This window comes from Chironomus tepperi, unplaced genomic scaffold, assembly GCF_022539635.2.
Source record: "Chironomus tepperi strain 1889 unplaced genomic scaffold, CSIRO-AGI_Ctep_v1 contig_100, whole genome shotgun sequence".
Classification (NCBI taxonomy): domain Eukaryota; kingdom Metazoa; phylum Arthropoda; class Insecta; order Diptera; family Chironomidae; genus Chironomus; species Chironomus tepperi.
Window position 1 is genome coordinate 1,784,567 of NW_027226222.1, and position 27,009 is coordinate 1,811,575.

The window sequence follows — 27,009 nt, forward strand, 5'->3', positions numbered from 1 at the left end:
TCAACCTTAAATATCATTTTACAGACATTAATTTGCTAATGATATGAAAGATCAATTAATAATCGTTATAACTCAATATGCATGAAATATATCTTCATCTTCTTCGGATCCAAAATGAATAGTAATTTTAAAATTATTATGCTTCATATGGTTAGTAAGTAATTATCGCCAAAAGAATTTATAAAATTTACCGCTTATTCAAAACTGAATTTCGAAATTTTTTTTATTTTTTATTTAATTCCGTCGTGTTTCTCTTTAAATCGTTTCGCATAATGAACATAAATAGGCTAATAAAAACATAAAATTTAAGAGGAAAAATGGTAAAGATCAAAATAAATATATGTGTCCTTAGCATACGAGCATATGCTCAATTAGTAACTTAAATTACCATTGAGGATATTCACTAGGTGCTGTAAGTACTGTAGATTCTATAGTACTAGGTACTATATGTACTTTAGTACTAGGCACTTAAGGTACTTTCGTACTAGGTACTACAGGTATTTTAGTCCTAGGCACGGTAGGCACTGCTGTAAGCATTCTCACTTGGTACCGTAGGATGTTCTTGAGCATATGCTTGCATGCTAGGCTCGTGTATTTAAAATAATAAATAAGAAAAGTAAAATTGGTCATTGGTGCCACTTAATTTTATAAATTAATCAAAAGTAACTTTCCTTAGCTCTAAAGTGGCACCAATGTTTTAGAGTCCATTTCGTTATCGTGAGATTCATCATGTGCTTAGTTTCTTTTATTCATTATTAGTGTGATGAGAAAATAAATAAATAAATAGATATAATAGGGGTGGAAATGCGAGCGTGAATAAATTACGTAAAGGGAATATTTCATTTAAATTATAAAAAAAAAATTGTTCTGTGACCATCATCTTTCTTGCAGGTTCCCTGAAGATCTACAAAGTGTTCAGCAAGAAGAGATTAGGAGCTATAAATTGTTTATCGTTTTGGTTTTTTTTAAGATTTTAAAATTTTTTGTGTAATTTTCATTTCCAAAAAAGTTTACTTTAAAATTTTTCTCATAGCTTAATTAACTTTCATAAATTCAGAAACGTAAGCTGATGCTCCTTTACGATCGAAATGTCTCACACGGACAAAAAGGAAAGCGGCCACAAGTGATGCAACAGCTAAGACTAAAAGTAACATGACTAATCCACCCACGAAGCTGGGCACTGACATACAGATTGTTTCTGGATCGACAGTTCTTGATGAGATCACGACTGTCTCATTATTTGCTGAATTATTTAATTGGAAGTTGACATCTCCAGGTGCAACAACTTGAATTACTCTGCTTGTATTCACGTCTGTCATTTCCTGTGCATCACGTTTGTAGATACGTGGTTTAACGACGAATGACATGGTTTCTGTCTCACGACGTCTTCTGGCTCCTCTTAAATCATCTAAACCTTCAACAGATCTTGGACGACCTCCAATTGTCATCAAATTTCCACTGTTGTCATATGTATCCTTTCTCTTAACAGTGCTGTAGCTTTGGCCAGGTGGTGGTGGTGGAGGTAAGTGAATGTCATTTTGTGATTGATTTGGTTGCTGTTGTTGTTGTTGTTGTTGTGCCTGTGGAACTTGTTCGTCACTTTGATTTTCAGCTGAATTTACTCCAGTTTGTTGTTGTGGTGGTGGAACGACTGATTCTTGATTTTCTGAGAATGCTCCAGCTGTATCGGCTGGATGACGGGGATCTGGGTATGCTGCTGGTGGAACACCATATTCTGGTGCAAGATGTGGTCCGCCGTATTCTCCTGATGGTCCTGGTAATCCATATTCGCTAGCCAATGCACCTTGTCCGTGACATTTTGGTTCTGGGCAGTTATAACGGCATACTTGAATTACACATTGGAAATGTACATTCATAGAATCGGGGAATTTAAATGCTTGGAAGTACGCGAAACTAACGACAGAAGCAGACGGGCCAAAGTTTTTAATTTTCTGGAATTTACTCATAATCTTTGGTCTAACAACGCATCCGTTTTGGTCAACAAGTTGAATTGGTGCACGTTTTCCATCATGTGCTACACAGTTTCTTACAAGCATATCGAATTTATTTTCATCATCCTTAATAGCAAGTACCATTGTCATAGTTTGACCAATCTTAACAATTCCACTGACTTCAGATGCCCATGGACCCTTTCCGACTTGAATTTGCATCCAACATTGAAGATTATCTCCCAAGAAATTGGCAGTAACGGCATGAAGCATATCTACTTGGAATGGACGGAATGTAACTGCTTTTTCATAGAAATCATACCATGTGCAACGCAATTTACGTGCCTAATAAAATGAAGAAAATAAAAGAGCGAAAAAAACAAACAAATAAAACATTTAGTAATCTAGATATGCATTAATTATAGTTTTTGTATCTCTTACCTGATCCCACACTTCTTGAACATATGGATCATATTGAACAATAATTGTGTTTTCAACATAGCTTCCTGATGGTGTTGGTGCACCAAATTGATTAGCATTATGGTTTGCAGAGCTTGACATACCGCAACTATTTAAGAAGATTTCGAATGTGGCACTTAAGTGACCAGTTCCAGGTTTCATATGCACACAATGTGAGTCACTGTAGAATCCCTTTGAGAAGATCATACCATAGAATGGACGATCGAATTCAATATTGACACGCATGTGTGTCTTTTCACATTGCACTTGTAAATGTTTAATTTGTGGATTATCTTGTGTGGCACCAAGTGGCCATGGATCATCACCTCCTGCGCTCACACCTCCACCTGAATGTCCACCGCTTGAATGTCCACTACCCGCATGTCCTGATGGTTGTCCATATACTGGTGATGGTGCAGGTGGTCCATATACGCTTCTATGTTCTAATGGCAGTGCTGCTGAATCAACTAATGGTGCATCACAATGTACTTTCTGCAAAATTACACAAAAGAAGAAAATTAGCAACGAAAATGAACATTTTTTGCGCTCGAATTAGCAATGCGTCCAGAAAACAGACGCTGCACAGACAGTTAGCTTGTGTTCCCAATCTCAACATTTTCTTTCTTCTTCACTCTTTGTATCTGATAGCCAGTTAGTAATTTTTTTTTTCTACACACTTCCATGAAGCAATGATTTTCATTTTAATTACTAATATGATGATTTGCCATTAAAAGAAGAAATAAATTCGGAATTAATCTTCTGCTCATCTTTCTTACACAAAAATTGTTTCTTCTGTTACGTACATACTTTTTTTTTATGTTGAACTACATAGTACACTGCTACATTTTATGACCGACTTGTTTTGTGAAATCTCGTGAAAAAAGTATGCGACAACAAAAAACATTTTGCGAATGCTCCATTAAGATTTCATCTTGATTATGGGCATTGGAATGAAAGTTATTTTTAGAAAGAATTCTTCTTGCCTTTATTGAAATGATATTTGATGGGAAATGAAGGCAGGTTGTGGTAATTTTATGGGAATTGTTACGCATATAAATTCTAGTGGTGCTTTATTGAACTTATTGTTGATGTTAAGCTTATTTGTTGATTTCAAGCTTAAATGCAATAATTTTGGATGGCATCCAATTAGAATGTCAAGTGCCACTCATGTAGATCCTTTAATCTGAGCTATTGTGTGAAACCCGATTGACACAAACTTAAATGTTGTCTTTCTGGCAGCTTAGAGAACAGTAAAATTAAATTAAGGCTACCCCCGCTTGGCCCGGAAGGTACACGGGGTTAAAACTTTCGAAAATCCGACTACTAGTCAGCGTGACTCTAGTCCTAGACCAGATTTGATGAAATCTAGCCTCAAAATAGAGTCAAGTGTATCTGGAGCTATAATTTCGGTCATTTCCATGCCTTTTGCTTTTTCGGTAGCTTCCCAAAGGTTTCTTAAACGCTGTCTTATCAAAATGTCCACTTGACTGCCACATAGACTATATTTAAGTGTATACCAACCGGGGAAAATGTTTGTGAGAAAAGAGTGAAAGGGGCTTATTAGTTCTCTAAGCTTTTAAAAAGTAAAAACTAGAAAAAATTCAACAAAACAAGAAAAACTCTTCAAGCTTAGAAAGCCATTGACTTGCCTATGACATAAGTTGTTTGACAATTACTGTCGATAGAAAGTGAAATCGCAATTAAAGTAAACATAACTTTCATCTAAAATTTCAAGTTGTCAGCGAGTAGGCTTAAACTTGTAATCAAAAATGTTCATTGCGTTGGTAATTGCCATGTCAGAAAATGTTGATATAACACACTCGAATAATTTTAATTATGTGGGTAATAAGCACTAAGTGATGTCGAAAAATGCGCTTTTATCTGAAAGAAGCTGAACAGTTTTACCAGCTTGGTAGCATTTGATTTCTCACTTCCTCCTCAACTAATGTGTTATAATTACTTCTTCAGCAGAAAAAAGCAGAATCTCCCATAACAGAAATATTCATAGTTTTTCTTCCTATCAGTGCATATACATGAGATATAGTTCAACAACATTGATGATTTTGAAGCAAAAAAATAAAAGCGAAAAGTGGATTTTCGGTATGCGATTAAAGAAATAAAAGAGAAGTTGAGTGAGAAGGAGTGAGCAGCAAAGAAAAGAAAGAAACTTTCTTCTTTCGCTTAACTGGATGTGGCGCTACTTTTAAAGCTATCATTTATAAATACGTATTTCTTTTTATTTATGGTAAAGAGAAAGATTTCTATTTCATTGATTCTATTCATTTCGATCCATAATTAATTAAATATTATAAAATGGATGTGTTTCTGGCTTCGTGTCTGTTCCGATCGCAAGAAGCAACAACTAACATTGAAATATGTTGAAGAAGAAAGGAAGACAAAAGAGAGAATTAGTTGATGGTCGCATAAAAAAAACAATATCACGCCCGTAAAAAAAATCTTCTGTCACCTCCCGTTCATTCCCAATCTCATTTCGATCTTCTTAATTTCACTTAAAATAATCGCTTGAAGCATAATGGAATTATAGGTGTACAAGACATTGATATGTCATACAAGAAAAATTTAATTTGCAAAATTATGATTTAATTTATTCGATGAATGGACAATTAAATTATAAGTTGATAGATTAAGCTTAGCATACATACATAATTGAACATGAGATGTCAAAAAGTGATACAGATACAGATTCCAAGCTTATTTAAAATGACTCTGCAAGATTGCTAAAGCAAACAAACTTAATTGTCATTGAAATTGAGATTGAGATTTCTATTTCATTCCGATTTTAACCAGATGTTTCATGACTACTTCAGGAAATTGAAAACAAAGTGGTGAAATTCTTAAAAATGGAATTTAAAATTGGGAATTTTTTGAAACCTTTTTTGAATCATGAAAGATGAGAAAATTGAGCAGTTTCGCCTCTGGTTAGGGGGCTATTCAAAAACTGTGTCTGTCTAAATTTGAGTTTTGTGGATATAAAGATTTGTTTGCAAAATTGATAATTATGTAGCAGAGCATGACATCGACACGAATTTTAAATAGAAAAGCTAACTATATTCCAATAAAATTCTTGTCGAGTTCGAGCTTTGTGCAGGAAGATGACCTTGGATAATTTCTCAATGTAACTGTTGGAAGTTTTTAGTGGACGATTTCTAATATTTGCAAATAATTGTAAGAAATTCCTAATTCGATCAGCTATACCAAAAATAGTAGTAAAATCCATTTAGGACACATCAAAAATCAAATAAAAATTCATTCCGATTTCCTTCCTAAAGTGTGCCACATAAATACCTCTTCAAAGCTAGTTCAAGTCAACATACATACATTAAGCACTAATGAAACCCATCAGATATATTTTTTTAATGAAATTTAAGACAATACACTTTGTGTTGATTTCATGGTACACAAATATAGATATATGAAATGAAAAGTATGTGACATGACAGCATCTAATTAAATTTCAAACTGCTAAATTAATAAAATATATAAAATAGCATTTAAGATGAAATTAAAATACCTGAATTGATTGATAAACGAGAGGAATATGTGGATAGAAAGAGAGATGTTGAGCGATAAATTATGGTCAGAAAATTGTTTTTGATTACAGCTATTCCGTGCATCAACATTAACAATAATTAAATGAATGAATTTTATATAAGAAATCGTGAGTATTTTTTGCTTATTAATTAAAATTATTGCCGTTTTCAGAAACGGAATTGTTCGCAAATGACGTTTGTGAATGATTTGGAGCTTTATGGAGCCCGACTAAGCTGTCACAGCAATTTTTGTGCCTAAAACTATTCCTGATCGTCACAAATTACTCATGACAGCCAATTGGTTGACATATGGAGCCCAAGTCGCAATATCCAATGTGGACATCATTTGGCTGCCATGACAAACTTATGCTGATCGGGATAGACTTTGAATTGTCAGACTTTCTTAAACAAAATGTTGCACGTCACAACAAAACGACCCCAAAGATAATTTTTACTAATTTTTTCAGTGATGCTTTTTAGGTCAGTAAGTGACTAATAACTTATTTTTTTTGCAATATTTAAACATCAATCTTTGGAATGAATGGTTAAAAAATAGTCAAACTGAATACATAAATTGATGGATGTAATAAACATACATAAAAGAAACTATAGACTGATTGATTTATATTTTATTGAGATGGAGAAAGACTCATTGAAAGAGGAGATGAATGAATAATCAAAAAAGAAGAAGAAGAAGGAGATGAAATTTTCTCAACAACCTAATCGTTAATTTAACAAAGCAAAATTCCATGCAAACAGTGGGTTAGAGTTAATCAACATTGTAATTGAATCGCAGTATGAGACGTAATGTGGAAGTTCCAATATGATATTCAATATAAATTTGTAATTAATAATGTTTCTATTGGTAATTTCCAAAACATATGTACAAGTGGATTGGAATTCACCGGCATTGACAATGTGGGCTTCATAAGCAGCATAAAGAAGGAATAAGAAGAAGTCGTCATGAAAACGAGAAAGTGGAAATACATTCATGAAAAATAATAATAATAAAATATCTGTATGCACTTGTTATAGTTTCAATTTCTTCTTTCATTTCTTAAACGACATTCAATCAATCATCAGCTTTATAGCTTTACAATTTTTCCCCCCTCATCTTAGCATACTATTTGATTTATGATGAGAGATCTTCACAATTGTACGAGACGTTTTCTCTCTCACTGACTTGCTTTATTAGTTTAGCATAAAAGCTCACGCGCGTCTGTTAATTGAATGGTTTCACCAATCGCATCATATGGCATTAACTTACGCGGCGAAATTTTTTTTGGTATTTTCTTTTACTTTACTTCTTTCTCGCACTTCTCTCTCACTTTTTAACATTTTTATTTTCATTTGAGAAGTGGGTCAATTAGCCGGAGGAAATTTGTCACAATCTCCATTCGCCCTTGAACTTCAACATCAATAAAAATGAATCGGCTTTTCTCAATTTTCCTTTCCATCGCTCATCGTTCATTGATCGAACGACGACGACGACCATTTATGGCAATGACACAACAAAAAAATAATAAGAATGATGATGATAATGGGCAGTAATAATAATATTATAAATACATATATAAAGCGATATGTCGAAAAGGAATTAATTTCTTTTTCATTTTTTTTATCTCTTCCGCGTATCAAGATATGCGTATTAATGAAAAATATGTTCCGTGAAAACTTTTACTTAGTCTCCTCCATATATACATACATATATATGCGACTCGACTGGACTGGCTTATCTGTGTCAAATTTTTATCTTGTTGGTTTGTTATTTACATTTGTCGACATCATAAGTATTCGATAAGCATTTTAGATTCACATTTTTAGATGATGGAAATGAATGAATGACCGCATGGAAATGTGAGACTCTCTATCTGTATGTATGTATGTCTGTGGAACTTCTTTTTCGAAATGTAAAAAAGTAGGCCAGCATTTGATTTTGAAAATTTAAATAAAAAAAAAAACCGAGAAAAAAATGAAAAAAAAAAAATTTAATAAAGTTAAATGCCGATGGATGCTTCTCGCTTACCTACACGATATGCCAATTAAAAAATTCGATGCTGTTGTTTTTTTTTTCGGTAAGAAAGAATAGAGGAATGAACCGAATGAAAAGCGCGAGTATTGAAATAATAACCATTTAATAGAAGATGTGTGTAGACTTTATAGACGATAGTAAAGAGAAGAATAAGTAAGAAAATGGCTCAATTAAAGACAACGGACCATCATGTAAAATTAGCGGATACTTACGTTTAAACTTAAAAATACTACAAAAGCTATCGCGACTATACTTCGCGATGTGTCGCCCATTTTATGTGATTTACTATTTATTTTTGTCAGCCTTATTTGAATATTAAGTTTCAATTTGATTAGAAAATTTATCCTATTGGGTTGGTTTTATCTCACGTCACACAGAATATTGATGCATTCATGTAATCTGCAATGATTCAGAAATAATTTATTTTATTAGTTTATTGTCTTTTTATTGCTGATTAATTTATAGTATTCTTCCAATTTATTCTAGTGCAACATTTTCAAAGGTGCACATCATAACAACAGTTCCAATATAGTTGCCAAATAGCAGATTCACAAAATAATTTGAAAAATTTCGAACATGAAGCTGCTCATGAGGTGATTGTTACTGTACATGTCATTATGTCTCATTTGGGTTTCACTGATCAATTATTTAACTATTGGACATAAATTTGAATTTTTCACTGATTTTTTGGCACTTCAAAACTAAACCGGAAGGCATACTGTGTAGAAATGGTTAAAAATCCAACATCAGATCAGGTTGATTCTGACTCCAAGCCAGACTCTATGAAATCCGACATCGAGCTTTAATCAAATTGATCTATGATTGGATATCAGGTCATTTCTATGTCGTATGAACTCCGGATAAGTTTCTCAAAAAGCACAATTTTTTCACATAATTCCATGATTGTCACTTTTACTTTTATTAGAAATCTTAACAGTTCTTATAGATCTCGGTGTCAACTCGTATTTTGTATGGAGTCTAGTCGACTTTTAAATACAAAATCCTAGTCAACTTCGAGCTTTGGTTCTTATAGATCAGCACTTGTATATTTTTCATTATTTAATTGTCCATCTCTTTCTTGATTGATCGTGTAAAATGTGTACTAGAACTTTATAAAGTCAATAAATTGGAAGAATACATCAATTCAAATTAGATTCACTATAAATTGAGGAGGAAAAGCTTCATTGTATAATAAGTCATTATAATTCAATGTTAAATGTTTAATTCACTAATATAATTCAGTTGAGACTCGATGTTCACTAAAACTAAAATTTCACTGACTAATGAATTTTCACAAAAGCTCATTAACGTGAAACGCAAATTTTTTCTTTTGCTTTATGATTTTGTTTTTTTCTCCTTCATCATGCAGCACATCACTTGAATTTCTTTATACAAAAAAAAATTTCACGGCTAATTTTTGTGGATCATTTTCTCATTTTTGGGTGAAAGTTACTTTTTTAATTATTAAACAGTGGAAAAGGCAAAATAATTATTTTTATGCAATTTCTTTCTGGTGCCTAATTACCATTTCTTATTCATTATTGCCTCTTAAATTGAATATAATTTGTATCGTAATTAAAGTAATTCAACTGAATTGTTTTCAACTTTTTTTTCTTACCAAAAGAAATTTATAATTTTTTTTTATTGAGTTAATTAAGACAAGTCACTGTATTGTGTAAGACTGCTAATAATCGACGTTTTGCATTTCAACTATTCGCCTTTCTTCGTTACTGATAAACGTAAAACTTTTAATTAATTATTGCACATCATCCAAAATTTTGGATTTTTTTTCTTTAACTTCACGACTATCGCGCTCGAATACAAATTCAGTCTTTCACAGTCAGTTTATAACTGAATTAAAAATTTTCACTTTAAAAAATCTTTCCATGCTTTTCTCTTCTCCCGTACACATATTTCTTTTTTTTTCTTGGAGATCTCCCGTTCGTTGGAAGAGAAACTACGTTTAAACACAAGTAATATAAGCAAGAAAAATGAAAATATGAAAGATATACAGAAAGTTAATGCGGTGCTACTTGCTACTGCTCAAATCCGTACATATGATGCTTATTTGTAGAGATTACGATGTTTCGCAATTTTGACTTTTCAAGAAGACTTTTTAATTTAATTGAAATTTCTTCAAGTTATCGATTTGGGGATATATTATGAGATTTATGACTGTCTGCCGTCGTGTGAGATTTCTAATTTTGCAATGCAAATTTTATCTATAATTAATGAAGCTTCTGGATTTATATGCAGATGTGCTTAGTTTTGTAATTTAAATAATTTTGATATAAATTTTAGACATAAAGTCATTAATTAGAGAATGTCAATTAATTGGCTGCAATCAGATTGTGAGAGGAATTTGGAAAATTTAAGGAGTTTTTGCCTGTTGTAGATTAGATCCTGAATATCACAAGTCGGTTACTCCGGTTGCGCCAGACTTATGCCATCCTAATCCCGGATTTCGGATCAAATAATCTACTTGTGCTATTTGAGAATAATCATTAGACCAGAAGTCTTTGACCCACTCTGATCAACAACTATCAATGACAAGTTGCTCTGCATGTTGTCGATATTACTAGAATCCGACAACATTATGCTGGATAGTGTATCCATGTATATTCCAGTTACATTCATCACCTCTCTCATGATCCCAAATAAAAAAAAACTGCTCAAATTTAAATCGCGTATTTTTGCATCTTTTCTTTTTTTTCATCACCTGCTTCTTTTTCATCCTCATGCCAATAATAATAATAAATCATTTAAGAAATAAAAAAATATAATCTAATATCGTACGTGTGTGCTATAGATATATGTATATATATTTTTTTGGTGAGAGCCACAGAGAGAAGAGGCTCAAGTGCTCAATCAGAAAGTGATTAATGCACTTGTTGATGTAAGTGAATTAACAGTGTATTTGTGTCGGTACAAGATTGTATGCATGTTCCATTAACCTACTGATATAGAACAATCAGTTAATTCACTTAAAAGCAAAACCCGCCTATCTGGAATCTTTCTTCTTTCTTCCATAAACGAGGAATGGAAAGAAGAAACAGAAAAAAAGAGACTCGATTAATTGCAAACTTGTTGCAATATTTTCATTTCTTTTTTCACTTTTCATGCACATTCCACTTGAATATCTCGTTCATTTATATTGTTGGTGCAACTTTTTATAGGTAAATGAACTTAATGAGACGAATTAATATTAATCATATTGGTTCCTGGTCATTAACATTTTTTTCATATTTTTATTATATTTGTTTCGATTGCGATTGTGAGAAAGACACCATAACAGGATTTTGTGTCGTTTACTTCCCAATATCTGTAAATGTTTATCACATAAAAATTTCGCAACCTCAAAAGAACCTCAAAATAAAAATGAAAGTCTCTCGTTAAGTGAGTTGAAAAAACGTTTTTTTCCGCATCAAAGTGAAACACCTTTTAATAAATATTTGCATAAATCTTTTGGCCGAGTGTGGCTCAAAAAGGTCTCATTCGCATATCGTGAGCTTTATTTAAACAGAAAGTGAAGGAATATGTGCTAATCACATTCGTAAATTCCATCAAGTCATTTGTATCATTTTTCTTCGCATTTTTTTTTACAAATCTTCAAATAAGAATCGTAAATAATTCCAAATCTCCAATCCATTGGACTGTTTTCCTCTTCTCCTTTAAGCGCGCGAGCTAGTCTTACTTGAGATTTGCTTAAAAAGAAAGTTTCTTATTTTACTTCATCTTATTCACGGTAAATAAACAGGTGCGTGCATATTCTTTTCATCTTCTCTAAATCATATGTGATAATAATTTATTGAATGATCAGCTAAACGAGAGAGCTTCGGATACTCATCAGTAAATGTGATGTCTGTCTTTAGTTCATCATGAAAGTACAGATTGTTTCTGGGTATGCCAATATATTTTGTTGGATTTTTCAAGAATGAAATGGATTTTCATTAAAATAAAGAGATTCGGAACCTACTTAGCCCGAGTGACACTGTTGAAGTGTAAATTGACAATCCTTATTTGTTAATAAGTTTAATTAAAGATTCTACACGGATTTAGTTTAATAACAACGATGTTTATTCTTCAGTGTTCAGAGACAGAACTAAATATTTATATTTAGGGGACTAACAACTCTAAAAGGGGTAATCAACTAATTGAAGTTGCAAATATAATTTGAATTTTAAACGACAGTTGACATATTCTCAAATTAAGACACAAATTAAGAAGTGCTAATAAAGCAGTTAATAAGGTGTTAATAAAGGAACTATAATGGAGCATTATTTATTTATGTCACTCATGATCTTGCAGCCTATCTAATAAGCACTGAATATAAAATGAACCAATTATGATGCAAATTATTTTGCAAAAATTTGAATCTCAAATGAGATCCGTTGGCGCACCTTTTGTCACTTTTATTTATTCATTCAATTTATCTCCACACTTCTTTTCATTCTTGTCTCTGTGCTCAGTGTCGTGCTTGTTTTCACAAATGCTTATTTGTTATCGATGATTGAAAATGAAATAAATTTCTGGACATTTACTGTTAGTCTTTTCACTTCTCATTTCTTTTTCACCAAGAGTTGCCCAAAAAAAAGTTTCATTATTTGCTTTTCACCAAAAAAAAAAGAACTCAAACCGCAACGCAACGTACCGGTCGAATGTGTGGCTTATGTTTATATTTGTAATTTATATTACATTTTCATTATTTTGATATTAATGTGCTTACTTTTTGTAATGAATTCGTTTTCAATTTCTTTTCTGCTTCTTTATGAGACCACCAGTACAAAATGTTTTGTATTTTGTGAATGAAAGGGATATTTTTGGCAATATGGATTTACGGTTGCGGTAAATATACTTGTGGGAATTATTTTTTTCGTCGTAAATGGTATGCTGAATTTTAATATATATTTAATTATTTTTGAATAGCTCGAACAGCACAACGTGTTCGCTAGGGCATCGCTATGTCGCCGTATTAATGGTAAGACGTGAAATTGCCCTGACGGCAACATGACGACTAGTCAGGTTGCTAGGAATATGTATTAATTATGTAATTAAGCAATATCAATCCATAGATTTATTGCAAAATACTTCAGGCTCTCTGCAATGATTTCCCAACATCAATCATACACCAATTTGGTCATGTATACAAACAACAATGAACTTGACATTGGTAATTGAATTTGGTCGCCTACTCAAATTGGCAACAAAACATCAAGTATTTTACAAGATCCACAGGTTACTTTCTTTCGACAACATCATTAGCTCCCACGTTTGTTTGCTTTAGCATATTTCAAGAGGAAATTTGAATGACCCTCAGTAATTTGACACATAAATTACACTTCGCGAAATTGTTAACAAGAAATAGTTTCACTGAAATCATTTCACGCTTTTTGGCGAATCGTGTTCATTTCTTGTGTGCGACTTTAAAAAATTGGGAAATCATCAGTCAAGAAGCTATTTTTGCATTGTAATAATACCAAATTAAAACATTTCATTGTAAATATTTTTAATACGTCTTGAACCCAACCCATTGGAAAGTATCTCGAGTAGCATGTCAATACATTGTGAACAATAAATCAAGAAGATAAAGGAAGAAGAATGAGAAGTAAAAAATATTCAGAAGTCTCATGAGTCAACATATTTTTTTTTATTATTATTTCATTTCAATTTCTTCTTTCACATGATGATGAATAAATAATCATAATAAACACCATCATCATCATCATCATCATCAATTCTGTCTTTAGTTCAACATACACCATCCGACCTAATTCTCTTTCTATTGCTGCTAAGTGCAGGCGGATCAGAAAAATGCATTTAAAAAAATTGAAATGAACAGGATATTAAAATGTAATCAACGAAAATTACTCGGTCGCTTGGTCCTAATTCCACTCAAATCTCGTCTCACACAAATTGTTTTCAAACATTTTCTCCTGAACATAATGGATGGAACAACAATAATAACAATAAATCTATTGCGTGACGCATCATACAAAAAAACATTGACGATTAAAAATTAATAAAATCGAGAATGAGTGGAAGATTGATGCATTGGTAGGTCAGTGACGTGCTTTGTTGCTTTTATAATAATATTTTCTATAGATTCGATTAATGTATTTTTGAATGCTACTGCCACCAATGATTATAATTAGCCCTGTAACATTAAATTACAGATTTCATTCGGTCGAGAATGAATTTGTTCATTAATTTTTCTATAGATCCTTAATCTCGTCCCTCAAAATTACTCATCTTTATGTTCTACATGCACACAGAAAAGTGATTGCATCAAATAGAATTTCTCACACCCCATCCAAAATTTGAACAATCAAAATGATGATTAATGTACAGCCTACGGTCGCTTTCATTTATTTTAATATAGCATTTTTGTGGCATCGACATCCTGTATAGAGGAAATAATTTTCTCCTCGTAATGCATTTTATCTAAATACAATAGTCTATTAAATCTAGTCAGATATGCATGACTCTAACATTTGTCTTTCTAAATTTTATTCGGATTATTTATGGAATGTGTCTCAAAATATCTTGATCGAAACAATTTCTTGTCTATTTCTCAATTTTAGCGTAAATGATCACGACAAAAGTAAATTGTTGAAGAATTTACGCGTTTCGAGTGTTTGTGATGAAATTTAAAGATACCAATAAAATTATCATGAAATCGATTAATTTTCTCACATTTGCTTTAGATTTACTTAATGCAAAGCTTGTTTTCACTTTTCACGTGCTGCCAGAAAATTGATCATAAGTATTTTAAGCTTGTTAGAGATTTTTTGGTCACACTCTTCTTATTCATACTCGATTTAAGTGCCTCTTGATGATGTCTATGAGATTGACATATTGATAGTTTACTAACCCAGAAAGCACACGGTGTAAAAGATCCAGTCCGACTGGATTCTGGTCTTCTGGTCTTCATAACATCTTGTCTGAAGTCAAAGTCACGCTAACTTAGGATCAGACTTTCGACTATTTATATGCAGTGTCTTCCGGGTAAGAGCATCACTTGATTCTAAGCACGGTTTCACGGATATTGCCCGGTAAGTCACCATAGGGGAGAGTAGCTTCAAATTACAAATATCTATAATATAGTAAATTTCTATTTTTCCAATTCCTTATGCTCTCAATAGCATCCATTAACAGATTAATGCCTATATGATCAAGCAATAATTGCAAAATTATATTATTGAGGATACCGATAATTTCTTCTTTGATCATACACGATATTAATTCATAATTTGATTAGTTCCAGTTATAATTAAAATTAATCGCTTTTGAATCGGTTGTGTCTACCATCACGGAGATCAAACAGAATAAAAAGGCGACTGTAAGGTGCGCGAATGTGAAGAAGCACATGTAGACATTGAAAGTGCTTAATCATTCTTTGTTGATTAAAGTGAAAAAAGGGCCCCCCTAGTAACATATATAATGTCTCGAGGAAAGTAAGATATATCTATCAAGTTGAAAGTCGACTGCATGAAGCATGAAATAAAAATTCTTTAGAAATAAGAAACAAATTGTTAATAAAATGGACCTCCTTCTATTGTACACATATACATGTGTGTTCATACATGTTGTACCAATATTTTGATCCATTCAATCAGAAATTATTTAGACTAGAAACATTTAATAAGCACATTAGATTTAGACAAGTGCATGCGAGTGAGAGCGAGATGAAATGAATAGAAATAGTAAAATGAGATTGAAAAAGTGCAAAAAAAGTTGTTAAGTATGTTAAATCGTCAATTCTCTTTCAAGTCTTGCACTAAATACTGCACCATCAATTGGAGAAACTTAACTTTCGTCTTGCTCCTCATGCCAATATCTATGCAATATTTTATATTACTCAATTTCTGCATTTCATGACTATTATTAGACATCCTACAAGGTCTACTGTGTAGGCGATATACAGCATATACAAGTTGACTTTCATTTCTCTTTTGTGCTTGCTAATTCCATTCTGCGCGTGACTATTTTCACTTTCATTTGACTTGCTCTTTTCTTGTTTTCTTTCCATTCATGGTTCAAGAACCTTTTCCTCTCTGTATATAACTCTTGTGTACTTACGATGGCGTAATTACAAAATTGTTTAGTTCCTACCTTTTACTACTCTTTAGGCTTTTTATGAAAATGTATCGTTATATATGGCGCATATAAAGAGAATGGGAAATTGGATTAAAATTTCTTCATCATGTCTATTGATTCGATGCTTATAAAATAGCCGTTATCTGTGCTTTTTTTTATCTTACTACCTTACCTTACTATCCAAGATATTGCGTTATTGCTAATTATTGTATGTTTCTTTCCCCCCGTGTGTAAGATTTTTTGAATGGAACATTATGAGTAAGAAAGTAGTTAATTTATGCACATTTACCTATGTACAAGACTTGCACATACAATTTTTTTGTACATTTACAGACAGATTTGGGAAGGCGTGAAAAAGCAGAGCAATTTTTACAATATGAAATTTAATTGAATAAAAAAAGATGAAATAAATACGTTATAATATGTGCCGACCTAAATCCATTCACGGGGTACGGGAAGAGGCAGAATATTTAGTGAGTGATTAGCACACATAAGTCTTAAAGATGTGATGAATATTTTTATGGTTTTAAAAATTTAATCGGTTCATATGTACATAATTAAATGGGCTTTAACCATAAGAAAAAATGGGAAAACATTATCATTATTGCTGTTAAATTTTTTGGGGATTGAAAATCATCAGGTTTTGGAAGTATTTCCGACATAATTAACTCTTGATTCTGTTTTTGTGATGAATTTTTAAATGACTAGCAATTTTTGTCGTTTACTCCATTTACAGTCCATTATTAACCAGTATTAATATCATCAAAAGAAGAGCGACTGAATGTTCAATGTGTGAGGCGGACAAGCTTTCAATAGAATTTCATATTTTCATGACGCCGCGCACTTAACATACAAAATGTATGTAATGACTAAATGTCTAATTGCACTCGACAACAGTCAGTATAAATATGTAGATAGATCTCAATCACTTAATAATATATTCATGCTATTTCTCCTAAGGTCTTTTTTGACTATCAATTCCTCTCATTTTATATCAATCAGCACATACATATCAACACATATTTTCATAAAAGAAATTTTTTTTATGAAAAAAACTGGAATTTTTGATTTTTTTGACAAATGAGAGGAATAAGAAATGAGAGTTTCTAATTTTGGAATCTAATGCTCGCTCAACGACGGCAACAAATCAAGATGCCTTGTCATCTTTTTATTCATTTAAAAACTTTTTAATAATACTAGAGAGAGAATGTAGGTGAACCAGTTAAATTACTATTTCTTCTCTCAAGTATGCACAGCATAAAACTGCTAATGCTTCACCGACTTGTCTCTTCTTGCATTTTTTTCATTCATTCACATAAATTGTTAATTCAGTTAATAACAAACAAGTCAATTTATTATAATCAGATGGAGAAGAAAAGGAGATGAAGAAAATCCGAAATAAATGAATAAGAGAATTAATTAACGGGTGACAAAATTTACGGGATTGGTGCATGCATATTAATGAATTTATTGGATGTTGTTTTGACTTTTGGTATAATTGTTGGTTGAATAGAGGGACTTTTGATGCCGAAAACAGCTGGACTGCATAATTTATTGGAATATTTTTGAATTGGAACTTTTTGGGCTAGATTCCTTTGTAAAACAGTTACAAAGTCATAGTTCTGCATTGATGACAAATTATTGGATATAAATTTGCATTGGATTATTTGATGTTGAAGCTTAATTTTGGTATGCAATAACTTGAGTCTGGGCTGTATAGGACTGTTTCCCACCAGTTGGTCCGAACGGGAATCGAACCCGCGTTCAGCGACTACAAGTTGCACGCTCTTATCACTAAGGTATGGAGATTGATCAAAGTGCTTGGCAAAATGTGAATTTAAGTTATTAGTCGGCTCAGAACCCGATCGGCACAAATTGAAATGTTGCCACCACGGCGACGAGTCGGTCCACGGCGAAAACAACCGGATTTGCCAAGTGGCAGCCACTTGACTTTAAGTATACGACCGAGTCGTCGCCGTGGTGGCAACATTTTAATATGTGCCGATCGGGGAAGGTTTCTGGACAGTGAATTTGATTCGGCTTTACTTGTAAATTCCAACATTTGAGGATGCACGGTCTCTAAAACTATAATTTATCCTAAACAGGCCTTTAATCAGCTTCTATTTAAGACCTTCACTAGATTCCTTTTGAATCCAACTCTTGTCTATTATCATCCATCAACTAACATCCACAACTTAGTCTAAATAAATTGTCAGATTTCATACTATCTATGTATTTGACCATTTAAAATATATTTTTTCTTTAATTTTGAACTTTTCATCCATTCGTGAAAAAAATGTTTATTAAATGTAGATTAGGTTGAGATTACTAATTTGAATGAATATGCGGAGAATGTTTCTTTTTTATCGTTTGGACACATGTGGCGCTTGAAATGAGCAGAAAACAAATTACAACCAAATTATTATGCGGAGTTGATGATACGAATGAATGTATATATGTTTTTTGAAGGTAGGTCAAAAAGCTCATTGTAACATGAACATGTTTGACGATGACTACTGGAAAAAATGTCATCAAATTTCTCAACCGTTCATGTCAGTTGATGGATATCTATTAAGTGACTTTCTGATTTTCACTTGAAGCATAAAATTTTATGAGTTTTTTTTCTTTTCTTAAAAATAGCATAATTTTTAATTATAAATTGTATGTGATCAATCTATGCAACAGATGGTCATGTCCATGATAATAGATTAACGATTATTAGTAGTAATTAGCATGCTAATGGCGATGACAAAAGCCATGTAAAATCATGAATGAAATGAATAGAAAAACTTTCGCTTTGCTTGCTATGTGCTTGAATCTTCTTTGCCAATTTCTAAGCTTAATTAATGTATTTGATTAATATTGATTGTGATAGAAAATTATATATTAATGAGGGGACGTGATAGAGTGTGAGCGACTTTTAACAGAAATTAGAGACTGGATCTTTTGACCAGTGGACTCAAAGCACTGGATTAATAAGCCAATTTAGCGTATTTAGTTTAAACTAGACTGTTTTCCCTATTTCTGTTTGGGTATTACTATGATTAGGAACTTCATATCTCAGTCTTCATCAAACTTCATTCAAATTTCAGCAAACAATCCAATTCAAGAGTTAAAAAGCTTTTTAAAATGTATGTGCAATTCCATTCGAAACCTTTGGTGCATAATTTATGATAAGTACAACATGATTACAAGAGAAATAAGTGCGAGTGACAACACAGATCATCATGGTGATGAAGAAAATCGTTTGTTATGATAATTGTATTCGTGTGCATATAAAGCAATACAGATTCTCTAATTCATTTCACTAACTATTAAAGAAAAATAATGCATGAAAAAATCTCTCAATTGTCTGAAGAGATTACAATCTTTTTATTGTATTTCATGGAGCGTTGCTGTATTCGTAGACTTGAATTGTGTATGAGCTGTTGAAAAAAGAAAGTTTAACTTGCTCGATGCTATTGTCTTAAAAGCTTTGCAAGATTTTTATTTTTTTTCTTCTTTCGTTTACGTTTCGTTTGAGCAGAAAAAAATGCATTTTACTCAATTCTTTGGAAGTCACATAAATATCACATACGTATTTACATGGAAAACGCACATGCATTCCAACAATTGTTAATGTTTAGCTTTATTTAGTTGAGCAAACAATTAATTTCATCGCGACTTGTCGTAAGCAACACAAAAATGTTTAACATAAGAATTCGAGAAATTTTTCTTTACTTCTTTTACAACAACAACAACAATTCACATCCATGTTATAAAATGGAATCGCTTTAAAAAACCATCATCATGACACAATAATTGATGAACATTGAATGTTAAAAAAAATTGTAAATTGAGTGAGGAAATTAATTATATAGGTATGAGGCTGATCTCTTTTCATGCATGTCCAATAGCAATAACTAATGAATTTTCTTTTAATGATTCTTCATCTTCTTTTTTTATTTTGGGAATAGATGCTGATGTAATTAGTCTTGTAACCTTCACCTACAATGAATGGACTAGACATTCTTGACCTTCTCTAATTTTTTTCTACTTCTTGTTGCTTCTTTTCTTATTTTCAGAGTTGGTGTCTTGGATGATTGATATCTAAGAAGGTGACTTAGGTCAAGTGACTGCCAATTGGTTGCTACTATACTAGAGTGCTGCCAAATTATTTTGGAAATGTCAAGAACCGTAAGCCGTGTGCGATTTTGGTCGAGGCCAACTCCTATGGTGTGCTGCGAAAAATTAAAAGTTGCCCAACTATGCTTTATACTAAGAGTTCATGATACCGAGACCAAGACTTCCCTGTCTCAGTTTCGAAATTTGCCGAGACTTCAAAGAATTGATCCTTGTGATCTCGGTTTCATTCTCCATACTTCGAGAAACCCTATTGACAACACGTCTACGCTTTTACTGATCAGATCTTCTTTAGATGCTACATATGAAATTATATGATATATTCCCACAAGTCTTAGATAAAATTATTTTGGACATGAATAACACCCCTGATTTTGGAAGCATCAAAAATTACAAGAAAATTACTCATAACGACAATTTGAATAAATCAACATAAAGAACTATGGAACTATGGAACGTATGATAAATGAAGAAATGATGAGCTATAACATAATGACGCGATTTTTGTTAAACCCTTGTGAAACATGAAAGATTTAAATGAATGCAACAGAAAGAAACATTATTATTTTTATATTTCGAAAATTATATGAGCATAAACAGTATATAAGTAAGTATAATGAATAAAATGAGAAGAAAGAAGAAATAAAAAAAAAAAATTAATCGCTCGATGAGAGAGATTTATTAATTAAACTTTCTATTTTCACTGAATTCTGTTTTTATTTTCTTCAATTTCTGAAGTTTAATGCGCTTTGGGGCAATGAATTTATGTATGTATATATCTGTAATGTTACATGTTATATACACAATCGAGTCTCTTTCCTTTATACCCAATATGCACCTAATTGATGAAGTAAGATCCGCCTCAGAATTTTCAATTTCAATGGAATGAGTTATTCAATCGCTTACATTAGATCACATTAGAAAGGTCATGGTTCTTGATCGATGTTCATGTTACTTTCTTTATACTTCTTTTCGGTTCCATCTTCTTCATTAACCATATAAAAAACACCGAAAGTACATCAATCAGTTGATTCATAATTTATATATTTTGAACATTGCTGCTGGCACTGTCATCGGAATCATTGTTTCTTATCACAGTTGGACTCGATTTCTACCCACTTTTTTCGCTGTGTTCAACTTGATTGCTTACATTACTTTTTTTGAGACCCATAACAATATAATAATGAGGAGGTAAATACGGCAGTTGTAATAAAAATGCACAACAATTGATTGACCAACCAGACCCATTGTTTTCTGTCACATACTTATTTATTTTCATTCATGGTGTATTATCGGCAGTAGCTTGCACAATTGCAAATGCTCTTTTCATTGATTTGCTTATTTATGTCATTTCTGAGCGAAAAATCGGCAAAGCTTGAAAAGGTGAAAGTTTTATTGCTTCTATTGTCTATTTTTTTTCTCCTTCTAAACGGCAATGCTTAATGGCTCAATAATCTTAAACAATTTCTTCCCTTCTTTTTCTTTACCTTAAAAGTCGTGAAAATTATAAAACACTTTAAATCCATTCCTCGTATTATTTTTTTTATTAAATAAGCGAGTCTGATCCAAATGATATGCTTTTATTTAAAAAACTATCGAATCGGATGTTGCCGTTTGAATTCTATTCGCTTTTCGCTTTCTTCTCACTATATTGATTATAGAGGGTTCGAGATGGAAGGATTTATGGAAATTAAAAGAAATGAAAATTGAATTTTACTTCCGTAAAGCGGGCTGGTTTTGACTAGTGTTACGCTTTTTTGAGTTTGAGAAATTTTTATCATTTCTTGCTATAGGGGTATTGTGTGATTAATATAGAGTACTGTGAAATTTATATTGTCTGGAGGTATAGACAGTTTAATTAAATGTCTATAATGGTATCTAGTTGAATGTGTTCATGTATTGATTATTATTGACATTAGGAATGATATCTTAGTTAACTAGCTCAGGGGGGTTCAGAAATTGATCTACAAAACTAAATTATCCAGTTTATTGTACAAAATAGAAATCTCGTGAAGCTACTTAATGGTTGGCTCTTTAACTCAAATTTGAGATACATATCAGTCTGTAGGAATACAATTGAATAGTTGTAAAAATAATCTATTGAATTGTTCTACTAACAACAGCAGTTATGACTTATTCTTTTAGACAGTTATGGCAAACGACATGAGCATTATCTTCAGTACTTATAATTTGAAGGTAATATACCCGAACTAGTAGTAGATTGCTTTTGATTAAGTAAGTCTGTTTTAGAATTTCTTTATAAATTTCATACTATATAAATATTAATAAAGGAAGAACATTAATCGATCGAAAATTCGACACCAGGGTAACTTGACTCTTGCAGTTGGTGCTGGATCTGGTTAAAATCCGGAATCGAGTCAGAGTCACTCCCGCCTGAGGCTGAATTAAGAACCGTTTTGTGCTATTCGGGTATATGTAATTCAATAAACGAGGAGTTGTTCTATCGATTCTGTAATCCCATTGTATTCGTGGACAACTAGTCATTAACTAGATATTAACTTGACTTCAACTAGTTACAAGTTGTAAGTTAGCACTAGCAAAAGACAAATTAATGACTAGTTCTGACGTATTTTTGTCAACTGATTTTATATGCCAAAGCAATAAGTCATTTCGCTAACAAGGCAGAAAGCAATCATATATGTACACCCATGCATACCATTCCCGAATGGATAAAAAGATTGAAAGTAAGTATTGTGACTTCAGCTGTGGAATTTACATGAAATATATATGCAAAGTTCTCTAATCCTCATCAAACAAGCCCATAAAAATTCCGCAAATAAATTGACATAAAAATATCGGAAGAAGTAAAAGTTTAGATTCTTGTAAAATGACATCAGACAGGAGTGCTTTCACTCATGAAGACCCACTTCATGGCATTTTTCTGTCACGATTGAAATTTTAGAAATGTCAACATCGTAAAGATGTAAAGATGATATCACCTGTATGCCCAAAAATTGCTAAAAGATTCAATTATAGAAATCAAGTGGACAATATGTGATGTTTATGGCCAATGTGGGTGAAAAGATTAGAAAATTTTTCCCTAATGTGTTCAAATTTGCACAGCGAGAGAAATGTGAAATTTAACAGAGGTCTAGTTTTTATGGAAAAAAGTGAAATATCAATTTATGACGGAACAATAAGTCAGCAGTAAATAACCTTTCCCCAAGCGTTCGTGATATGAACGATTTTCTCTATGAATTTTTTTTTTTATGAATTGCATAAAAAATTGAAATACATAATAAAAAAAAATTGTATATCCAATTCAGAAAAAGTTTTTTTTTTATATTTTTATATTGCAATTTTATGCCTCACATGAAAACTTTCATTTTCTATTGCTAATAATTGACAAGAAATCAACTTGAGAGGATAACCCGAGCGATTCAACTTGAGGCTGCGCTACTTCTTTTGAAAGCCGCCTCCGTTTGACTGCTAAATCTGCCAAAAATATACGGAACCATTATGAAGCCTTATTTATTTGTGAAACTCGGATAAGCACATTCGGTGCTTCAAAAATCATAGTCACAATTTGCTACAGATTTGAAATTTGAGCTGAGCAATAAATTAGATTCACATAAAACATGAATCAGCCTGACATGTTGATATGTTTATGGATCTAACTTAATTGGATTGTCATAACACGATAGTCGTAATAATTTATGATGTTATTTATTATTTTGAAGAACTGAATATGTATATTGACATATGCAAACCTTTTTTCTCCTGTCTGTACGGACGTATGTACATAAAAGAGTTCCAATTCCAATCGCATTATCTTGTCAAAAGATATAAAATATATAAAAATAGAAAGGTAAAGAAAACATTCTCCAAATTAAATCTTTAAGTATCTTTCCATTACTTTTACTTTATAATATTTAAATTGAACTTTTACTGCTAATCCAATGAACCCTAAAATATAATGCCGCGAGCAGCCTTTAGATAAAAATTCACAACTAGTTTTCACATAGCCTTGAAACAATAAAAACAATAACAACATCCAACATTCTACAAAAGTCGTTGCCCATCATCATTTCTTTCTTTCTTTCTCTTCCATCGGACGGGTAATAAAATAAACCTGCACAAAGTTTTGCACAAGAGAAAATATGTCGAAGTGAAAGTAACATTGAGACGACTCAGCTTGTGTGTTCTTACTGAAACATTTTTTCTTTCATTTCTTCACTTCGTTTCATTTCCATATTTTTTGCTTCTCTCACTCTTTCTTTGTTCCGGTTGGTAAGTCTTTACTTTTTGTTATGGACATGTTCTAGCCCAACTTTATTCTGGTGAATGTACGTTAATTTGAATTTTATTATGCAAATTTAAGCATGTTATGTCATAAAAGTAGGTTAAGTACTTCCCAAGTACTTCCCGAATTTCGCTTTTTGAATTGATATCTAAGATCCCGAGCAACACATATGAAGAAGGGTCTTTCGTGTGGGTGCCTACATGTGGGATTCACATGGCTGCTTCAAAATGAGCTTTAATAGAACTCAAAGTTCGAAATCGACTCGTTTTTTTATATAGAGAATTTGCGTACAGAATTCGAGGCAATTTCAAACTTGCGGAACCTTTTTCATATGAGTCGCTCAGGTAGATCAATGGCTTCACAAAGATTTGGTACCAAGAACACTAAGGATCCAATTTTAAAGGATTTAAACCAATTACATAATGAAACTATGAAAGCATGACTAAGACACAGCATCGATGTCGCAATGGTTCGAAACCTTCAAATACAAAAGCTGGTTTTTGGCTATCTGATTCACTATTTTCCCCATTTGATCCACAAAACATTTCTCAAAAGTCACGTAACATTTTTAATGACGCAGTAAATTTAAAATTTTTAACTGAACTAAACCAAATCAATCATCACAATTTCCTCATCCATATGTCGAGCACATTTCTAGTGATAAAAATTTATTGAACGTCTCTTTTTCCTTACAATAAGCAACAATAAATAATTAATGTTAAGCATTTACGAGTAAAAGTTGCTCAATCGGGTTCTTGTCGTCATATTTGTATAAAAATAGCATTTTTGCATGCTTGCACATGGTGTCCGATATAATAAGCATTGCTCTACTTTGATAACGCATGCCGTGTTTTCATTTTCATTCTACAATTCTACATCCGATGTATTATTTTATCCACTTTTATTCAACTGAACTAATTTTTATATTTTTTTATGCTTTATCATCATCAATGTCTTAATTTCTTATTTTTCAGAAGCTTTTCCTCACATTTTATTTTTTTTTATATCCACTCACCTAAGGAACGAATTAATAGAATTTTTTGTCTTTATCCTTTGAACACAAAAATTCTTTTCGTTACACTTTCCGGTTTAATATTTTTTGGTTATATCTTCTTTTTTTCGTATTTCTTGTTTAAAATTCACTCGCCACCCGGAATGTAAACAGAAAAAATTCTTTTAATATCCAGAAAATTAACTTTCACTTTATCCTACACGAGTTGCGTAACAAAACAATTTTTTCTCGCTAAGAATAGAATTTTTTTTACTTCCTTTTACTTTTCTAATTTTAATTTGATAAAAAAAGGATTTTTAAATATTTTTTTGAGGGATGAAGCAGTAATTTTTTAATACCTAGAAGGTGTAGGTATTCACTCAACGAACGATCGAACAGCAATAACAAAAATTTCACTTGTGAACAATCATTTTATACCACGTGAAAGTTTGACCTCCTTATGGTATATTATTATTATATTTCTTAACGATATTTTACGTTGAACACTAACACAACTGTTAATATTAGCTGGCTGGCTGATTGCAGTGAGCTTCAATACTCTTAAAAAATATATGGATTTATATGGAAATGATGGGTGATGGTGATGGGGTGAGAATATCTTGAGGTGAGAATTGATGATAATGTAAATTTGCGGTTGCAATTTTTACTTTTTTTTTTTTGATGACAATTTTTGGTTGTCTGAATTTTCTCTTTTGAGATTAGTTTTTAGATAGAAATTAGGAATGTTTTAATATCGTGTCTGTGGAATTTTAGTTTGTTGGTATTAAACATAGGTTCGTATTTAAAAGCACAAATTAGTTGATCAGTTAAATCCAGCATAATCTTAACCTGGAGCAAGATTTGGGATCAATTACCCGACTAATGCTTGTCCGGGTATAGATTGAAGTTTGGAGCTAGACAGCTAGACCAGTGGTGAGCATTCTGTGTGCCACAGCACACTGATGCCATTAGTGCCAAAAATTTTATGGAAATGCCATGAACCGTATTCCGTTATACACGACTAGGGATTTCAATACCGAGCCAAAATCTCAATCCCGGGATTACGGTATTGGGAAATTCTCAATCCCGGGATCCCGGGATCCCGGGATCAATACTGATATTATAATTTACTCAAAATCCGGTATAAAATTATGCTCAAAACGGTTCAAAACAACTGAAACTAACTAAATTTGAATTAAATTGAAGTTGAATTGCCATTTAAAAAGGAATCTAATTCTAAAACTGACTTCTTTAGCTCTCCTTTAAAAAAGTTTCAAGTTCATATTGAATCATGTGTAAAGACAGATTCCAGGCTTTCATATTCGGGGTTAATTACGACTAGGAATTTCAATACCGATATTAAAATCTTTCCAATATCGATATTGAATATCAATATTTCATACAAATCAGTTTCGCTATTCAAAACCCTAATCCCGACAAATTTTAACGTCTCTAAAGATATGAACTGAAAAATTGATGTTAATCAGTTGAGAAATAACTAATCTAATGAAAACGACGATGATTTATTTTTGGATCAGGCCGTC

General features: G+C 32.1%; 1 protein-coding gene across 1 annotated transcript; it reads right to left on the bottom strand.

The window, feature by feature from the left end:
- Positions 1-734: 734 nt before the first annotated feature.
- dyl (transmembrane protein dusky-like) lies at positions 735-25,848 on the bottom strand. Its single transcript, XM_070635970.1, has 4 exons — positions 25,490-25,848; positions 8,204-8,390; positions 2,391-2,900; positions 735-2,294 (listed from the first exon to the last, which is right to left on the bottom strand). Exons 2-4 carry the CDS (start codon positions 8,261-8,263, stop codon positions 1,035-1,037), a joined length of 1,830 nt encoding a protein of 609 aa, XP_070492071.1. The 5' UTR covers positions 8,264-8,390; positions 25,490-25,848; the 3' UTR covers positions 735-1,034.
- Positions 25,849-27,009: the final 1,161 nt, after the last annotated feature.